General features: G+C 40.2%; 1 protein-coding gene across 1 annotated transcript in view; it reads left to right on the forward strand.

Annotated features, from left to right (window-relative positions):
- The window catches only part of LOC121945102 (aldehyde dehydrogenase, mitochondrial-like), a 39,044-nt gene extending 23,803 nt beyond the window's left edge, over positions 1-15,241 (forward strand). The window contains exons 8-13 of the mRNA XM_042489127.1: positions 8,068-8,170; positions 9,436-9,620; positions 11,632-11,796; positions 13,976-14,133; positions 14,392-14,506; positions 14,898-15,241. Of these exons, the coding sequence (XP_042345061.1) occupies positions 8,068-8,170; positions 9,436-9,620; positions 11,632-11,796; positions 13,976-14,133; positions 14,392-14,506; positions 14,898-14,930 (759 nt within the window). The 3' untranslated portion in view covers positions 14,931-15,241. The remainder of the gene's footprint in view (positions 1-8,067; positions 8,171-9,435; positions 9,621-11,631; positions 11,797-13,975; positions 14,134-14,391; positions 14,507-14,897) is intronic.
- Positions 15,242-19,797: the final 4,556 nt, after the last annotated feature.

Raw genomic sequence — 19,797 nt, forward strand, 5'->3', positions numbered from 1 at the left:
TTCATTTCATCACTAAATGAAAAAAAATCACAAGAATTATCAAGGGTCTGAATAATTTTGAGGACAACTGTATATCCCGATTTCAGTGCTTAACTCACGAAGTAACGCCAGTGTTTTGGGCGGGTAAACAGAGACTCTGTGAACTCAACTTAGAATACTCTCTCCGATATCCATGCACCCTGAGGGTCATTGTGGATGGCAAACTGCAGCTGTTTACCTGCCACAAAGCTGCTGAAGCTGCCTTCATGTCTTCCATAAACTCTCCATCATAAGAGCAGTCAATGCTAATAGCTTTAGCATAGCGGTACAAACGGGAGCAAATGTCATTACGGCCTTTTGTTTCTGGTCCCTTAAAATCGAGCCGTGTATGAAAAGTTGATTTCTTTGCTACTGTTACGCTGTCATGGTTTTTTCCTCTTGTTCAATATTATTTTCATGTGCGACTGGTTGTTCTATGCCGGAGTGTCTTTCAGTTGTTTGCTATAAATCGACTTGTATGTTTACTTACGTTTTTCGCAAAACCGTAGTATTGTATTGCCGGCTGTTCTCAGTTATTGTTGCAAAGTCGGGTTTTTTTTCTCTTAATTTATTTTATTCTTTTAGCAACTTAATTAATTAATTAGATAATTTTCTTCATGAGCTACTGTTACCATTTCCTTTATGCAGACAGAGCTTTGTGTTGACTGTTAATGGTCTCTGCTTATATTGTCTTGACTTTGCCTTCTCACAGAGATGCCTTGGCTTGTGTTGGCTGGGGCTGCTGTGCCTGACTTTGGGTTTGCTTTCTTATTTGCCTGTTTTCTACATTTGCTTTTTTGTTTTGTTGTTTTATCATTTAAACCCCTTTCAACCCTCTTACATTTTTTGTTTAGACTAGCCTCCCTCTTATCTCCTAATAATGTTGGCTCCCAAAAACACAAACTTTGAAACTGGATAGTATTAAATATTTATTATTTTCATCTGAATATCAGAAATCTAAATATAAACTTCACACAATATATTAAGGAACCTACTGGAATCACCCCAACATGTCAGTCTTTACTAGACTGGATACGAAATTAATTAAGATTAGACAGCATAAGAAAATGAACGTTGATCTGTTTATAAATGATTTAATTTCTATTAATTGGGATAGATACCAATTAATACCCAATGTTCAGGATGCCTGGGACTTTTTACTCTCTGAATTCACTCAAGTTATTGACAAGCATGCTCCCTGGAAAATGTTAAAAGTCAAGATCAGATTTTTAACATGTCCTTAAGTACCTGTGAGATACGTGCCATCTGGAAATGTTCACGCATTACTCCACTATATAAAGGTGGTGACTTTCTTGACCCAAATAATAATAGGCTCATTTCTATAAAATGATCTATTGCTCAAACTCATTTTTAATCAATTATCAGACAAATAACATTCTATCACCATTTCAGTCCGGATAAAGATCTAATCAATCTACAATCACTGCTGTCTTAAAATTTACCAATGATGTGTTTTTAGCGTCTGATTCGAGTAATATTACAGGGGCAATTTTTATTGATCTAAAGAAAGCTTTTCGATTTACCTACTTCTCGATAAATTGCATGCTGTTGGTCTATCTCTGAATGCGCTATTATGGTTTAAGTCTGACTTACATAACAAAACAATGCGTTGTTATTTAAAGGAGTAAATCTGATTTATTTACTGAACAAAGAGGTGTACCTCAGGGTTCTATGCTGGGTCCACTTCTTTTTTCTATATTTATTAACAATCTTCCCTTGATTTTTGCCAACTCCTTTGTTCATTTATATGCAGATGACAGTGTCATTTATACCTCTAAACCCCATTTCCACAAATTCAAACTGCACTTCGATCAGATTTCAACATGTTATAAAGCTGGCTTTTCTCAAATAAACTACTCATCAATAAAACCAAATCATACATTATGGTCTTGAGACACAGCCTCAAAACAAAATCTAAAAATGTAATTATAAAATGTAATGATGGTACTTACCAACATGTAGTTGACAAAATCAAATATTTGGGTTTGTGACTTCACCCTGAACTCTCTTTTAAACCTCATATTGATTGTATTCTCCGTAAAATTAAATATGGAACCAATGTACTATAGTGTTCCAAAAACTGTTTCTCATTCTGTGTCCGCAAGAATCTTGCCTTACAACTAAAACACCAATCTAACCTTCTACCCCTTAAAGCAGCATACAATAATCTCTGTGGATTTGTTCTTGGTTGTTCCTTTAATACACATTACTGTACAATGTATAACTTACTTGCATGGCCTCCACTCAACATAAGAAGACACGCTCATTGGTTGCAACTCATCTTTAAATGTATACATTTCAACCACCCTTACTATTTACAACAACATTTGGTTCCCTGTTCCTCATCCTATCATTTAAGGCATTCCACACACTTCTCCATCTCTACAGTTAGAAAAACAATTGGCAAGAGAGCATTCAAGTACAAAGCCTTCAGATTGGAATAATTTGACTATAAATATACGTTTGTCAATGTCAATTCACATATTTCAAAATGGTCTGTCTTGTTATTTTTGGTTAAGCTATTTGTGCTTCAGATGAACTACACTTTAGAAACGATATACTATAATCTATTTGTTTATATTTATGTATACATGTGTGTTCATGTGTGTAAAATATATGTAAACACTAATGTATTTTGCTGGTCTATTATGTGTTCATGGCCTCTTCATGGCCATTAATGCCCATTGGGGTAGCTGTGGCTTAGCGGTAGAGTGGGTCATCCTGTAATCGAACGGTCAGTGGTTCGATCCCCAGCTCCTGCTGGCAACATGTCTAAGTATCCTTGGGCAAGATATTGAACTCCGAATCGCTCCCAATGCCGCGACATTTGAATGTGAGTGCGTGTGAATAATTACTAAGTAGCAAGTGGCACCTTGTATGGTAGGCCACCAGTGTGTGAACATGTGTGTGAATGGCTGAATGTGACAGTGTAGGGTCAAAAAGAAATAACTGTACAAGTACAGTCCATTAAGGCGTGGTGTGCATTAATTAATTTATTTTTCTCTAATTTTTGTGTCTAATTTATATAATTTTTATATAAATAAATAAAAAACAATAAATTAAAATAGAGGAAGAAAACAAGTAGAGAGGCAAGAAAAAAGTTATTAAGACAAGAGATCTAATCAGGCTCCTCCTGAGTGCCTCCCATTAGAGGTGTTCTGGCAAAAGTCCAACTGGGCACCCAGAACATGCTGGAGGGATTACATATCTCATCTGGCCTGGGAACACCTCAGGGTCCCCCAGGAGGAGCTGGAAAGTGTTGCTGGGGAGTGGGACATCTGGAGTGCTTTGCTCAGTCTGCTACAGCCGTGACCAGGCCTTGGATAAGCAGACGACAATGGATGGATGGATAATGACAAGGGTTTTAGATCAACACCTACACACATACCCAATGGTCAGTCACCTAGGAGACAAGTCACGATCCATTCTGTCCAGTTTTCAGTAAAGGTATCCTCCTCGTTTCTCAAATTAAAAGTCACTCTCTCCATTGCATAAATACTGTATATGGACAACTCTCCGTTTAATGCCTTCATGTGTTGTTGAAGAATAATAACATGTTGTCTACAAACTAACTAGGGCTGGGGCAACGTGTCGATGTAATCGATTACGTAAATACTTTGATTCATGTAACGTGCGTCGTCACGTCGCACCGTTTCACGGTGCGCTATGAGAGCATGAGCAGCGCAGATTGTGTTGTTTTTGTTTCGGCGTTCATGTTACCAAGTTAGAGCGTGCACACTGCTCGCCTGAGTCAGGTGCTCGGATGCCTGTAAGCTGCAGCACATGTAGAGAAATGGAGGCTCGCTGTTTTTATGCGTGACGCTCGCATTTGTCAGCAGGAATAGACTGCTGACAAACTGAATGATTATATTGACTCCATACCACTTAATATTGCAGTTTTAAGTCTCTCTGTCACAGAGACAAGCAAATACAAAGATGGTTACTTCCTTGCTTTCCTTTCAAAACAAAAGCTATCTGACTGTGGCTCTGTGGATAGAATACCATCAGTTGCTGATACAATGCATTTTTTCAATGCATTTTTTTAAACATTTACAGGATGGGGTTGTCAGCTGTGCAGGAGCTTGCACAACTTCATAAATGAGTGGAATAAATGCTTATAAATGTAAAAATACAGCACTCATATCAGCAGGCAGCGATATGTCTTAAGGCCCAGTTAAGGCTGGACTATTCTGATGCAGAAAGAATGTACTAGTTATAATTATTTCTTTTAGAGAAAAGTTATAGTGTTATTCAAATTGCACTAATTTTACTGTAAAGATGTTTTGTCATTGTTTGTTACTATAACAAAGAGTAACTGTTTTTGTTACTCCTCCTAAAAGTGACTTGGATTTTACATGTTTTTATTTATTTTGCTGTTGGATTGCTAAATTGTAGATTGCACTACATTCTTTTTACTTGAGTGGAACAAGCTCTTGCATTATTTATATTTTGGAGAGACTTTACATCAGGCTGTAAAACACAGATTACCAGTTAAGACTGGGCAATATTTGTTGGGGAATAATGCAGTGTTTTAAAATGTTATTTTCATTAAATTTGTTGTTATATTAATTTGATTGATAAAAAATTTATAGTTAGATTAATAAAAAAAAGTAATAGATAGATTAATCAATTAATCGAAAAAATAATCAATAGATTAATCGATAAAAAAATAATCGTTAGGTGCAGCCCTAAAACTAACACCAATATAATATAATGTAATACAATGCAATGCAATGCAATATAATATATAGTCTTAAAAGGGTGACAGTAAGATCCTCCAATCCTAAAAATCTGATTCAAATTCCCTGTCAGCAGAGTATCTCAGGCCCTGCTCCAACAAACTTGAAACTAGCTGTACTTAATATCAGATCCTTGGGTAATAAATCACTTTTAAACAATGCTTTTATAACCTCTTATAATCTTGATTTTATGGTTTTAACTGACATTTGGTTGGACAACAAAAATGGAAATGCTGCTCTTATTGAATCCACCCCAGGAAATTTAGACATAGATTTGAGTTTGAAGCACGACAGAACAAAAAAGGAGGTGGTGTCTGTGCCCTTTTCAGGGACAGATTTCTTTGTAAGAAGCTGTCATTTGGTGAGTTTTTATCCTTTGAATATATGCCCTTTAAAATGGAAGTGAAATTCTCGCTGTGTATCTTCTATACAGTTATTTACAGGCCACCGAAATACTCTCCAAATTTTCTTGATGATTTTACTGAGATGCTTTCAATTATTTGCACAGAATTTGACTGTGTTGTTATCACGGGTGATTTTAATATACATGTGGATCATGTCTGTGAGAAAAATGCCACACAACTCTCTGCAATACTTGAAACGTTTGATCTTTGTCAACATGTGAGAGAGCCAACCCAAGTCAAGTCAAGTCAAGACAATTGTATTTATAGAGCCCATTATCACAAAACATGGTTTGCCTCAGAGGGCTTTAAAGTGTACAACATCCCTCTGCCCTTAGACCCTCACATCACCCAAGGAAAAACTCCTGAGAAAAGAACCGGGGGTGGGGGAGGGACTTAGGGAAGAGCGGTAGAGGACAATGAGTGATCCCTCTTCCAGGACGGACAGACGTGCCATAGATGTAAATTCAATCCTGGATTTCACAGAAAGCCAGTGCAAAGAAGCTAAAACATGAGAAATATGATCCCTTTTCTTGGTTCCTGTTAGAACACGTGCGACAGCATTCTGCACCAGTTGGAGAGACCTAAGAGATTTGTTGGGACAACCGAATAATAGGGAGTTACAGTAATCCAGCCTAGAGGTGACAAATGCATTTACTAATTTTTCGGCATCTGTTTGGGACAGGATACGTCTAATTTTTGCGATGTTACACAAGTGAAAGAAAGCCGTCCTTGAAGTTTGTTTTATATGGGAGGCAAAAGATAAATCTTGATCAAATAAAACACAAAAGGTTCCTTACAGTTGTGCTAGAGGTCAAGGTAATGCCATCTAGAGAAATAACATCGTTACAAAAGGAGCTTCTGAGGTGTTTGGGGCCAAGAACAATAACTTCAGTTTTGTCTGAATTCAACATCAGGAAATCACGGCGCATATTGTCAGCATAGCAATGGAAATTAATAGAGTGTTTTCTAATTGTTGCCTAGAGAAAGCATATATAAAGTGAAAAGGATTGGTCCAAGCACAGAACCCTGTGGCACTCCGAAGCAGACCTTAGTATGCTCGGAGGATTGATCATTGATGTGAACAGATTGGGAACAATCTGATAAGTATGATTTAAACCAGGCTAGTGCCGTTTTTATATTTTATTACTATGTAAAGCACTTTTAATTGCCCTGTGTATGAAATGTGGTATACAAATAAAGCTGCCTTGCCTTGCCTTCCTTGCCTTGCCCTTAAAATGTTGTTTTGTTGTGTTGTTGGGTGCTTGAATAGATGGAGAAGTGTCATCACATACCAGCACCCAAATCCTGTGCACAAAGACAACTATGGCTCAATATGATAAGGCAAAAGCACTGGATGGAGGCGATCATCAAAACAGACAACTAATCTAACATTAGCTAATGTGCTAAAGAAATAGCTTTACAGAAAATTCCAATATTCCTCTTAATACATCCCTAATTTCTGATTAGGAGGACATGATAACCCTTAATATACATAATGTTAATCATCACTACAACAGTAAATACTTATTAATTTGTGCTCTGCACACGCCAGCATTTTTTATCTGTATCTGTCTGCTGTCGGCTGGGCAGAACTTTGGACCACATGACACAAAACCCTTGGTAATTCAGGTCCTGTGCATGGCTAACAGGCATCTAAGGACTGAAACACCTGTCAGTCTGTCTTGACTACACACACTTGGTGTTTCTATCAGCTAAGTGTAAGTGTCCGACCATTCCACCCTCAGGAAGAAGATAGAAGGTAGATTCATTGGTCATTTTTTAAACAAAGTTTAAAAATCGAAATTACAATTATCCTTGAGTTGAAGTTTGAGTTGATTAAAATCATCAGTTACTATGAAGATTCCACCTGGTTGCTTGGTGATGTTGCTGCTGATGGCATCATTCAGTTCCTGCAGTGCATTTTTTTGAATTTGCATCAGAGTCCCTTGTCCAAATAGCCCCCAATAGGTCAGTCCATCCAGTGCAACAGCTTGATCGGGGATGTCAGGTGTTAACCATGTCTCTGTGAAGATGTGCGCAGAGCAGTCCTAGATCTCCCATTGCTGAGTGAGCCAAAACCACATCTCATCCATTTCACTCTCCTGTGATCAGACACTAGACAAAAAAAGGCTTGGTAGAGGAACGGCTCCTGCCCCGAGTCAGGCCAGCCTCTCCATGATACCGACTCTTCTTCCTCTTTTCGTCCGGCACTTTCACTTTTGTTTCTCCCCTGCGGTCCGACCGGCTTGTTGGCATATTCTGACGGTGGGGACCCTTTCGCGGCCTACTGCATTCAGTCCAAGCCCCACACAACTTTTCCAGATGCTGATAAGTGCCACTCTATCGTAGAAAAGTCGTGCTTCAGCAGAAAGGGCCACGGTGTTTAAAAACCATTGCTGAATGAGCCTTAATAGCATCTCATCCACTTTTTTCTCCCGCGAGCAGACATTAGACAGAAAAAGGCTTGGAAAAGGAACAGCTCTCGGTCCAAGTCGGGTCAGCCTCGCCCTGATACCAGCTCTCCTCCCTCTCTCCTGTCAAATCATCCATCCTCTGAGTGAGAGCACATGGGTCGGCCAGTCTGGGCCTGGTACAGGTTAGCCCAGCATCCTCCTGTCTCACAAAAGATAGAAGTACCCTGTCGGAAGCAGTCCCATCGAATATTGGCAATATTAGACTGTGATAACATTCTCCGGTCTTTGCTGCAAACACTCCATGACATGTTTTGGTAAGCACAGAATAATGAACAGTATGAGCTCTCTCTGCACTGCAGCTGTTAACAAATCTTCTTTCCGATCTCAGGTCAGCTGTGGTAATTTATATAGCACTAACTTCCACACCAATAAAATCCCTCCTCTCTTTGTTTCCATATCTGTGTCCCTCAGGTCGGTCACTTGATTCAGCAGGCTTCAGGCAACAGCAACCTGAAAAAAGTCACTCTAGAGCTCGGAGGAAAGAGTCCTAACATCATCCTGTCTGACGCCAACAGTAGGTCTCCTGTCTCTCTCCGTAAACAGCTGTGTTTGTGTGCTTCACAGGAAGAACTGCTGCAGTCACACTCTGAAACAGCAGCTCCACCGTGGCTCTGTAGGAATCGGATTGTGACTGTGATTGGGAACATGCACAGCTAAAGCATGGTGAAAGTGGTACAAATGACAAGTCACAAAGTGTAGACTTGTTGAATCTCTACAAGTACATTTAAACCATTGTTAACAAAAAAGTATGTTTAACACCTCAAATCTTGACTTCAGTATTATCTATCCAGTTTTGTATGTGTTTGTGTGTGTATATATATTTGTGTTTTTTTCTCATTTTTCATACTTACGGTTCACAGAATGAGCTAGAAATATAAAACTTGGCCCAATAACTGGAAGTGATATGAAAATGCTTCCTAAGTAATATGACTTCAATCTGCCCCTCAAACCGTGAGTACGATTGAGGTGACGTTTGGCAAACATATGAAGTGTCACTGATTGGTGGATGTGGGCCTGGCCTCTTTAGAATTATGTGCTATATTACTGCTTTGCTTAATTCACTGTGAGATGATAAAAGCTAGAGACATGAAAATTGGCACAATAATGGAAATGAGTTGCTAATGTTTCAGCAAATTTGATCCCCTCCAGCCTCATGGTGTCACTATAATTATCAGCAAAAAAAGTGAACATTTCGAAAGGCCATCGTCAAATTTAAATGCGTTTTACAAAAAAGCCTCTTCGACAATTAAGGCCACCATGATTGATATTACATAATGTTAGATACAGTGATATGAAAGCTACTTTTTATTTTATTTTAGTTTATTTTAGATTGTTCTAACTGAGCGAGACAGGTCAAAAATCATGGCCGCAATCATCTTTGCAAAGGGCGGAGATTCAAAGGAAATGGGCCATAACTGAAGTTTTGTCAGAGCAATTCAAATTAAACTCGGTGGAGAAATCGGGCACCAGGTCCCTAACGTACACAGTAAGTTTCATTCTTATTAGATAAAAGGGGAACAGACAGCAGGACTTTGAGTGTGCTGTTACTCTGCGTACACTATAAGGAGGATTCAGCGTGTGATTGGTCTCACTCCTTTAGACAAAATGAATCCAGCTGAAGTGACTTTGCTCAGCTTGTGGAACTTGAAACCCTCCCACTTTCTCTTGCAGCTGTAATTTTGGCAGTTCGGCTGCATTCTTGTGTTGGCTGAGAGGAGTCTTGAACTTCAAGAAATCTTTCATGGTGTGAGTTAAGGTTGTCTGTGTCTTCTCCTCCAGTGGAAGATGCCGTGGAGCAGTCCCACTTTGCTCTGTTTTTCAACCAAGGCCAGTGCTGCTGTGCCGGCTCTCGGACTTATGTCCAGGCAGACATCTACGATGAGTTTGTGGAGCGTAGTGTGGTGCGAGCTCAGAAACGAGTGGTGGGAAACCCTTTTGACTTGAAGACGGAGCAGGGTCCTCAGGTATCACACACACCTCACTCACCATCACACACAGCTGCTCTTCTGCTCAGTGCAATGTTATTTTCATCACGACACACACCCACAGGAACAAAACCCTTAATTGCAATTTTAGTTGTTTCTTTTTATTAGGGCTGCAACTAACAATTATTTTAATAATCAATTAATCGGTCAATCAGCTTCAGCATAAACACAATCTTCCAGCCAATGATTTTTTTAAGTATTTACAGCTGCGGCATTATTTACAAACACATAAAGAATGGGATAAATTATGTATACAATCATCTAATATAGAACAGTTCCTTATGTTAACAATTAAATGGGAACTTGAGATGAATACTATAATTTCAGATAAAAATTGGGAACTGTCTTGTAGAGAGGGACATAAAATAACAAACTGCCCCACTTGGAAGGAATTTGACTGGAAAGTCAGGATGAGGTTCTTCAGGACTCCTCTTATCACCTCAAAATCCAGTGGTACCACTGATCAGTGCTGGAGGGGCTGTGGGTTGGTAGGAGACCACACACACATCTTTTGGGAGTGCCCAAAACTTCAAGAATATTGGCAGAAATATGTTTAAAAAATAAAAAAATGTTTAAACATATTTCTGCCCTTAGAACCATCTTGCTTTATACTGGAATATTACCAGAAGATATAGACAACAACAACCAGATATTACTGAGAGTCCTACTCTTAATTGCTAAAAAGATGATCACAGTCTCCTGGCTGAAGCCGCGGCCCCCTCAGTAGCACAATGGAGGGAGAGAGTTAGGGACGTCTACCACATGGAAAACATAACTGCAAGGTTACAATTAAAAACAGATTTGTTTTTAATTAAATGGTCCCCAATAACTTCATATTTTTTTTTAATATACCCTCTTTATAATTACTATGTGTATGTATGTATATATATGTATATATATGTATGTATGTATATGTGTGTGTGTGTGTGTGTGTATATATATAATTTATTTATTTTTAATTACTTAATTGATTTATTTTCTCTTCGGGATGATGGTTTGAAAATGTAATAACTTGTTTGTTTGTTTGTTTGTTTGTTTTTTGTTGTTGTTTTTCTCTGGATCCATGGACAAAAAGGACTATTCACCCTTATTTATTGAAACAATGCATGGGCAATGAAGGGATACCAAAACTCATGGACTGCTCCTTAAAGACATTAATGGCCTTGATATGTAACATGCTCATGTACTGTACGACTAACTGTTGAAAGGAAAGAAAAGAAGTTAAAAAAAAAACAAACTAAATGTTTACAGCTTTTAGAACATACTGTTACGTTTCCTTTTTCATTAATTAAACCTTTATTTAATCTAGAGATATCATTGAGAGCATGCCCTCATTTACAAGACTATCAAAAACAAACAACGTAACACCAGAAACAACAGCAGAATACCTTACTTTAAAACTGAACACAAGTTGTTTTTTGTCGAGACTTACCTGCCGTGGAGCTCTCCACCTCCTCACTTTCACTTTCGTTTTAGATACAGGGGTTCTTTTTCGAGAGTTTTTCCTTAGGTGATGTGAGGTACTAATAATAATAGTAATCATTTTTATTGATTTGTTGTTGCAGCCCTACTTTTTATGACTGATATTTTATTGTTTTAGCATTTTTATGAAAGAAAAACAGTATTGCAAATTTTAAACGGAGAAAGAAAGAGAAAAAAGGAATAAAAATATGCATATATTTATACCCACCTACCCACACACACCCACACACATCTACACTACCCACACACACCCACACACACCTACACTAACCCACACACACACACACACACACACACACACACACACACCTACACTTGCAATGTAAAAACCTCACAAAGCTCAGAGCTGTCATCAATCCCTCTCCCACAGTCATTCCATCCATAGTAAATATACAAAGTACTGATGAATGCAGCTTTAAAGTCTGAGAGGGTGTTGAGGAGAGAGAGGAAGTACTCTGGCATGCATTGTTCCACACTCAGCACCGTCCCCTCTGTGTCACCCTTGCAGGTAGATCAGGAGCAGTTCAACAAGATCCTGGGCTACATCAGCAGCGGGAAGAGAGAGGGAGCCAAGCTGATGTGTGGCGGAGGAGTGGCTGCAGACAGAGGGTACTTCATCCAGCCCACTGTGTTTGGAGACGTTCAGGACAACATGACCATCGCCAGGGAGGAGGTAGGCTCATTAGGAAGATTTAAAAGGCCTAATGATAAATAGAATGAAATACAACACAAATTGTTATATGTATTTACTTTTTATGAGCACATTTCCTCTATAATCCCATTCAAATTACTTATTAGTTAGAATATTCACAGAAATTTGGTACTCAAATGTAGTCTATTATTTTGCTAACCCAAGTAATTTCTGTGGGTGAAAAATCACAAATTTCATAACTTTTTTTTTCCTTTTATTTAGCCTTTATTAACCAGGTGTGTACCACTGAGAGCAAATATCTTTTAAACAAGGGAGACCTGGCCAACAATAGCAGCAATACAGAGTTTCAACAGAACATTAAAGTAATTTATAAAGCGCATCGATATGAGTAACATGAAATATTGAGATAAAACAGTTGCACACAGAAAGACTGGACTCAATAGATCTCACCATCATTTTAGACTCATTCACGGTCACCATGTGTTGAAGCTTCAGATCATTCTGCAGATTGTTCCATGCTGGAGGTGCAGAGAACCTATTAGCTTTTTTCCCCCAATTTCTGTTCTGACTTTGGCCACAGCAACATGCAAAAAGACCTGCGAACTGAGATTAGAATTTCAATATTTCAAATTCAAAAGAGAAGATAAGTCAGTAGGAATTCTACCAAGAGTAGCTATGTACATAAAAACATAGCAGTGGCTGAGGTGGCTGGTACACACAGCAGACCAATTCACTTTAGAGTACAAGACACAATGATGAGGAAGATGGTAAATGTACTGTACTTGTATAGCACTTTTCTAGTCTTATTGACCACTCAAAGCGCTTTTACACCAGACTGTCACATTCACCCATTCACACACACACATTCATACACTGGTGACTGAGGCTACCATACAAGGTGCCACCTACTACTCAGTAATCATTCACACACACTCACACTCCAATGACACAGCATTGGGAGCAATTCGGGGTTCAGTACCTTACTTCGTTGCCGGGGGAGGCCGGGGATTAAATCGCTGACCTTCTCATGAGAGGACAACAGGCTCTACCTCTGAGCCACAGCCACCCCAAAGAGATCCAGAATCAGTGATGAATCTCGGAGCCCCATGATAAAGCTATTCAGCCTGTGAAGACAGTGAGCAGAGGCATTCATATACACATATACACATCGTTATGATCAACACAAGAAAGAGGGCAGATTCCACTGATCTCTTACATAAAAGACTTGTTTCTGAGATAAAAGCCAACTAAAAGCTTTTGTTTTCTTAACTCATACTGGATATGTGCCTTAAAAGACACATAGAGTTAAAAATCCAGACAAACAGACAGGAATCTGCTGAGCTTAACATTGTGGAAAAAAATGTGTTTGGTTTTTCCTGCATTAAGGAGGAGTTACAGCTTGAAACGCACATCTATTGCAAGCCTGTTTGTCCTGGAGGAGGGATCTCTCCTCAGTTGCTTGTCCTGAGGTTTCTGCCTTTTTTTCTGTCTTTTTTTATGGGGACTTTTTCCTCATCCACTGTTAGGGTTCTAAGGACAGAGGGATGCTGTATGCTTTAAAGCCCTCTGAGGCAGATTGTGTATCATCACCCAGATGTTTGTTCAAGTGATCATTTTTATAATAAGTTCGGTTTTAATGAGTTATGAACGGAGATTTTGAACGGAGAGCATTCGGTGCAACACAATACTGATTTATGATAAAATAAATTGGGATATTATTTTCCGCATTTAGCAGAATAAATGTTTTAACTGTATGTGTTCACCTGCGCCCATGGAAGTGAAGGTAGGAGCAGGGAGGAACGGGACTGCCCCGGCGAACGGATGCGGCGCCCTCATCAGCAACGGCCCGCACAGGCTCGAACCGAGGAGGCCGACTGCCCAGGATGCAACCGACCAGCTACGGACGCAGAAGCAGAATCACCGGCGGTGGTGTCATCACGAGAGCTCGCAAAAGCGGCATGCAGAGGGAACAGGGAAGAGCAGGCTGGTTAGAGCAGCTTAAATAAGGGGGAGCGAGTGAGTTAAGCAAACAGATGCTTAGAGGTGAATCAGCTGGCCATCAGCTGATGATCCTTGCATGATATCAGCTGATATCAACAGTAGCAGCGCTTGACACCGTGGCCTGACTGAACTAATGCTATGCTCAATTTATTGATAGTTAGGAGTGATTGATCTTTTTTCTATCATATTTCTCTCACAGATCTTTGGTCCAGTGATGCAGATCCTGAAGTTTAAAACACTGGAGGAGGTGGTGACCAGAGCCAATGATACCAAATATGGTCTTGCAGCCGCTGTGTTTACTAAGGACATCGATAAGGCCAGCTACGTTTCCAACGGGCTGCGCGCAGGCACAGTCTGGTAGGCTGTGACTACTAAAATCATTACTGTGCCAACATTAGTCTCTAAGCTGCAGATATCCATCACTGTCAACGCTCTCAGATAGGAATTCATCTAACAATTATCTTAAAAATGGATTCATCTAACTTCATTTTTTTTTAGATAATAGTCGATTACTCAGAATGCTTATATAGCAATTATTCTACAGATAATTTGTGTGTGTGTGTGTGTGTGTGTGTGTGTGTGTGTGTGTGTGTTTTGTTTTGTTTTTCTCTGCAGGATTAACTGCTATGATGTGTTTGGGGCCCAGGCTCCGTTTGGAGGTTACAAGGCTTCTGGTAATGGCAGAGAGCTTGGAGAATACGGCCTGGACAACTACACAGAAGTCAAAACGGTAATTATGAAAAATCTACCATCATAATATTTGACAGTAAAGAGATGAATTGCTTTGAATCAGGACCTATAGGATATGGAGCATGAAGCTCTTCCTGTCAGTATGTAAAGCTAATGATAATCTGCCAAATGTCAAATATTAAATTTGGCTGGCTCCAGTCTGCAGCAGCTTTTAAATAATGACATGATTCATCAGTAATATGTTCATATTACAGTCAGTGAACATCTCGCACTCCAACATAGCTGAAACTGAAGTTTGAGTTCAAAATTGGTCCAGAAGCTCAGATGAGTTTCAAGTCTGTAAATTAATAATTATACCCTGAGAAACAAAACATGATATTCCTTACTCCTTGAAATCCTAAAAGCAAGCTATCTTTGGTGTGTGTTGTCAGGTGACCATGAAGGTACCACAGAAGAACTCTTAGACACGTGATGAGCCCAGTTAGCAGCTGTTTGATGTGTCCTCTCAGCTGCGCTCCAAGATCCTGCGCCTGCAATCTGTAGCCATTCTGAGTAATTCAGCTGTCTGTCACACATGCATACTACATACCTGCTGTAAGAGGAGATCCCACACATGAGCTTTTTGCTTTAAAAATGCACCACACCATGCAACGTCCATCACAGTTTTCCACCTGATTCAGAGTCATCCTAAACTTACAAGAACATAATGTCTGTTTGTACGCTACACAGTTTGACATTTATACGTTTTACGTAATAATAAATGCATTTGAAGCACTTTGCTCTGTCATCTTTGTGTTTTAGTTACAGGAAATTTTGAAGCAGGAGCTATTTTCTGAAGGTTTCTCTTGCTTTTGTTTCCTATATTTTTTTATTTGAATGTTACTAAAGTATGGAAGCCCTGAAGGACAAGGTGATTAATGTTTTTATTCTGTGGGCTCTCGTAGAAAAAAGACATGAAGAGCAGGTCATCCAGGCCTTACACTAGCCTTTTTTGACAGGGGGTGCTGAAAGCAATCTTTTTTGAAAGGGGGGGCATTTGTGTGTTTCTGCCTTTTACTGCCAGTTTATTTCTACATGCACATTTTCACAATTATATGGTTTAACCTGCCTTTACCATTATCATCTGAAGCTTTGTGAACAATCCTGAGCAATGCTTGTCTTTCGAAGATGAGACCATCAAGGACATCAGCATCCTAAGTCAGAGTTAACGGCCAACAAACCCCAGCATCTGTCATGGTGAACAACAATTATGTGACTGTGCACAAACTCGACACTAAATGGGATGCAGCACCTACTGGAAGAGTCCACCAGTGACCTAAAACCGCCCATTACCTGTATGGAAACATTCCCTGTCAGCCCAGCAGGAAGGAATTTAAACCTCATGAACAATATAAGCGCAGACATGAGGGCTGTCCTGCTGGTCTCAAACATACCAAACTGAATGATTACTAGCATCAATGGCCCCCTACTTCCAAGTTTGATCCTAAAAAGTATCCAATGACCTGGTTTAATAGCCTCAGTGCTGTCTTGTCTTTGCATTCTAGAAAGAGCAGTGTGACAACCTCTGCAGAGAGCAAGACTGTCTGGAATCTAGTGTCGTACAGGGGTGGACAGGCTGCAGACAGGTTTACAAACCTGCACTGACAATAAAGCAAAATCAGTTATTTGTTCTGCGTATTTGTTTATGTGTTACTTATCTAAGGACCTACCTGATGTTTATGTCCCCTGAGCCAAATATGTGAGCACTTATTATATTTAAAAAACCCACCATCAGGTTAAGAAGGTATTTACAGTGTGTTTTTTATGTCTTAATGTAAACACAACTTCATTACTTCAACACTGACGGTCAGAGGAGCCGGTTGTGGAGTGATCACAGCAAAGTCCTGTTCTCTGGTTGGTTCAGTATCCTCCTCCAGACCAGGCTCCCCATTCACATCTTGAGCAGAGGTGGTTTCAGCCTCTGCACCATCCTCCACATCTGCTGTCTGGATGCAATCCTTGTTAGTGTCTATATTTAATGACACTTTGCTGTGAATCTGAGGCTAAAACAGCACACAGATCTCTCCTGTTGATCTTCAGTGACAGACTTCAGTACTTCCGCTACAAAGAGTTTGAGCCTCTTCACCAGGACGTCCTGAGCGTAACCTTGTCTAACCTTTTCCAGAATCCATAGGACCATGTCCTTCCTGATGAAGCAGAAGAAGGTGACCTGACTAAGCAGGTATGGTGGCATGGTGGACAGAGAGGCAGAGACACGGTCCTCCACAGCTTTTGTGACTCCAGCAGCCACTTTACAGAGCTGCTGGGAGAGCATGTTGAGGAAGGTGTTTTTAAGAAGCAACTACAAGTCCTGTAGATCTTTAGGAGCCACCTTCACAAGTTCCTGTGGACCGAGAAGTTTGGAGCAGGGGGCCCCCTGCTGCTGCTCTGTCTGACATATGTGTGGTTAAATTAAACAAGGAGAAGAAAAACACCCAGATATGGCTGTGAAAGACCCTTCTGTCATTGGCTCCCTGCACTTGACAAAAGTAATTCTGCCTTTGGCTGTCCCCTGTTGGATCATATCAAGCATGTTTCCAGGAATATTGCTGTCTGCTTTTGGAAGAATTTAAGTTTAGAGCATCACACAGCTTGTGCAATCATGGTTTTATCATCTTCGAACTATTTTAAAAATATGGTCTATCAATAAATTGACAATTTTACATGCCTCCATCTCTTCATGCAAGGGTTACTGCAACAGCCTCTTTTCATACCTAAATCAAAAATCTATAAATTGACTGCACACTGTACAATATTCAGCTGCCAGGCTTTTAACTAGAATCAATAGACAAGGTCACATCACTCCAGTTGTAGCCTCTTTACACTGGCTCCCTGTATGTTTTACCATACGTGTCACCGATTGCTGTTTAGGCTCTTCAGTCTTCTCTCCCGGCTATGTCTCTGACCCTTTAGTAGACCTACTATACGTGCTGGTACATACTTTGAGATCCTCAGGCAGCAGAGGTCTTTTTTCTGTTCCAAGAACCCTGCAAAAAACTAAAGGGGACCAAGGGTTGGCAGTCAGGGCACTAGGGCTCTGGAAGAAAATGCCCCAGGAAATGAGGTCAGTGATCTCTTGATCAGTTCCTTTTGAAAACAAACTTTTACCAGACATCCTTTCCTGATTTTACTTTTATTTTGAGTTTCAATTTTAATTTTCTTAACTGTCCGTCATGTCCTCAGATTTTACACATCTTGTTTTGATCACTGTTGATTTTATGACTTGCAAAGCAATTTCCAACTGTTTGGGAAAGCACATTATAAATAAATAGCAGCAATGGTGGTAAGGTGAGCTCATCTGTGGAGGTAAAAAGTAGTACAACAGTGGGCAAGATTCTTCAGGTTTCTCCTTGTGGCTGACAGAAAGCACCATCAATCATAGGCCTTAAAACTCATCAAGGAAGGAAGATGTGTTTAGCAGAGGAAGGGCAGAGTGGCCACATCGATCAGTACTTTTTAAGAAGTCAGATGAGTCAGTCGGGTGATGTCCAGCAGCAGGTAGAAAACCACAGCAGTTCGCAGGATATCAGTAACACTGCCCCTGAGGAGGAAGAGGTAGTAAGAGGTGATGCAGTTGACACTGAGGTCAGCAGGCCTGTCAAAGAGAGAACGATGGAGCAGAAGGCTAGAGTTAGATGGTCTAGGGCATATGATAGTAAAGAGTGGGAGACAGTTAACAGTGACTTGTTGGTAATCTTAAGCAGGCTTAGAGGAAATGTGAGGTTAGAAAAGATGAGAGATGTGATATACTCATATGGTGCAGGGAGGTTCGGGGTGCATAATAGAAAGAGGGGCAAAGGAGTACAGGCAGGCAGGTCTAGATGGCAAAGAGAAATAGAGAAGTTAATTAAGGAAAGGAGACAGTTAAGATAACAGTGGGAAAAGGTTACAGACGAAGAGAGGGAGGGAATCAGTGTTTTGCAAGAGGAGTTGAGAGACAGGCTAGCAGCACATAGAAGGGCAGATCATCTTAGCAAAAAGAGGAGGAAGAAAGAATATGCAAAGACAACTTTTTTTAGGGACCCCTTTAAATGTGCGAAGGGTTTGTTTAATCAGGAAAAAGGAGGGCAACATGAGGCAACAAGGCTAGAGGCTGACCAATATTTCAGAAAGACTTATTCAGACTCAGGATAGGAGTGTAGGTCTTCCACCTGATATGCCTCCATTAGGAGAGATAAGTCAGGAGTTGGATGTTAGGCCACCAAGGTGGAAAGAATTTCAGGGGGTTGGCGTGCAAAGGCTTCTTTGGCCCCAGGGCCTAATGGAGTCCCCTACTGGGTTTATAACAGTGCACCTGACATCCTTAAGTTTTTGTGGAAACATTAATAGTTTTTCCCAAATACTTTGGGAGAAACAAATTATCCCAAGAGCATGGCGCAGGGCGGGGGGCGTCTTCATCCCAAGGAGAAGGAGTCCTCAGATCTTAGCCAGTTTTGGATGATTTCTCTCCTGAATGTAGAGGGGAAGATTTTCTTTAGTGTAGAAGCACAGAGATTAGCTTGGTCATTAGAAAGGAATGGGTTAATAGACTCGACGGTGCAGAAGGCGGGGATATCAGGTTTTTCAGGGTGCTTAGAGCACACTAGCATGATCTGGCACCAGATTCAGACAGCTAAGAGGGACCTCCATGTAGTATTCTTAGATCTGGCTAACGCGTTTGGTTCAGTGCCACAGAGCCTTATTTGGAGTGCTTTTGAGTATCTTAGGGTGCCAGGAATAGTTGTCAACTTAGTGAAAGCATATTTTCAGGACATAAGATTATGTACAAGCACATCAGATTTCACAACAGGCTGGCAGAGGCTAGAGATGGGTATTATGGCAGGATTTACAATTTCGCCATTGGCATTTACAATGGCGATGGAAGTAAGGGCTTCCAAGTGAGTTGTAGGTGGAGAGAGATGTCAAAATGGGATGTGTCTTCCACCAATTAGGGCTTACATGGATGACATGACACTAGTCACTAGAACGGTGCCACTTATAAAGAGAAGGTAAATAAGAACCTCAAGTGGGCCAGCATGAAAATCAAGCCAAGTAAGTCTAGAAGCATTTCATTATGTAGAGGGAAATTAAATGATAGGGAATTCATCATAGATGATGAGGAAATTCCAACAATTAGGGAAAAGTCAGTGAAGAGCCTAGGTAGGTGGTACAATGTGGATTTGAATGATGTTGAACAGGCTGTGCAATTTAGTCATTATCAACCAGCATTCCTCTCTTGCCTTGTTTTTAGCAACAGTGTTGTTTTTTTGCTGTCATTTCTTTTTAATATTCTTCATAAGCAGAAGTAGGCGG

Source organism: Plectropomus leopardus, chromosome 7 (assembly GCF_008729295.1).
Source record: "Plectropomus leopardus isolate mb chromosome 7, YSFRI_Pleo_2.0, whole genome shotgun sequence".
In the NCBI taxonomy this organism is placed as follows: Eukaryota; Metazoa; Chordata; class Actinopteri; order Perciformes; family Serranidae; genus Plectropomus; species Plectropomus leopardus.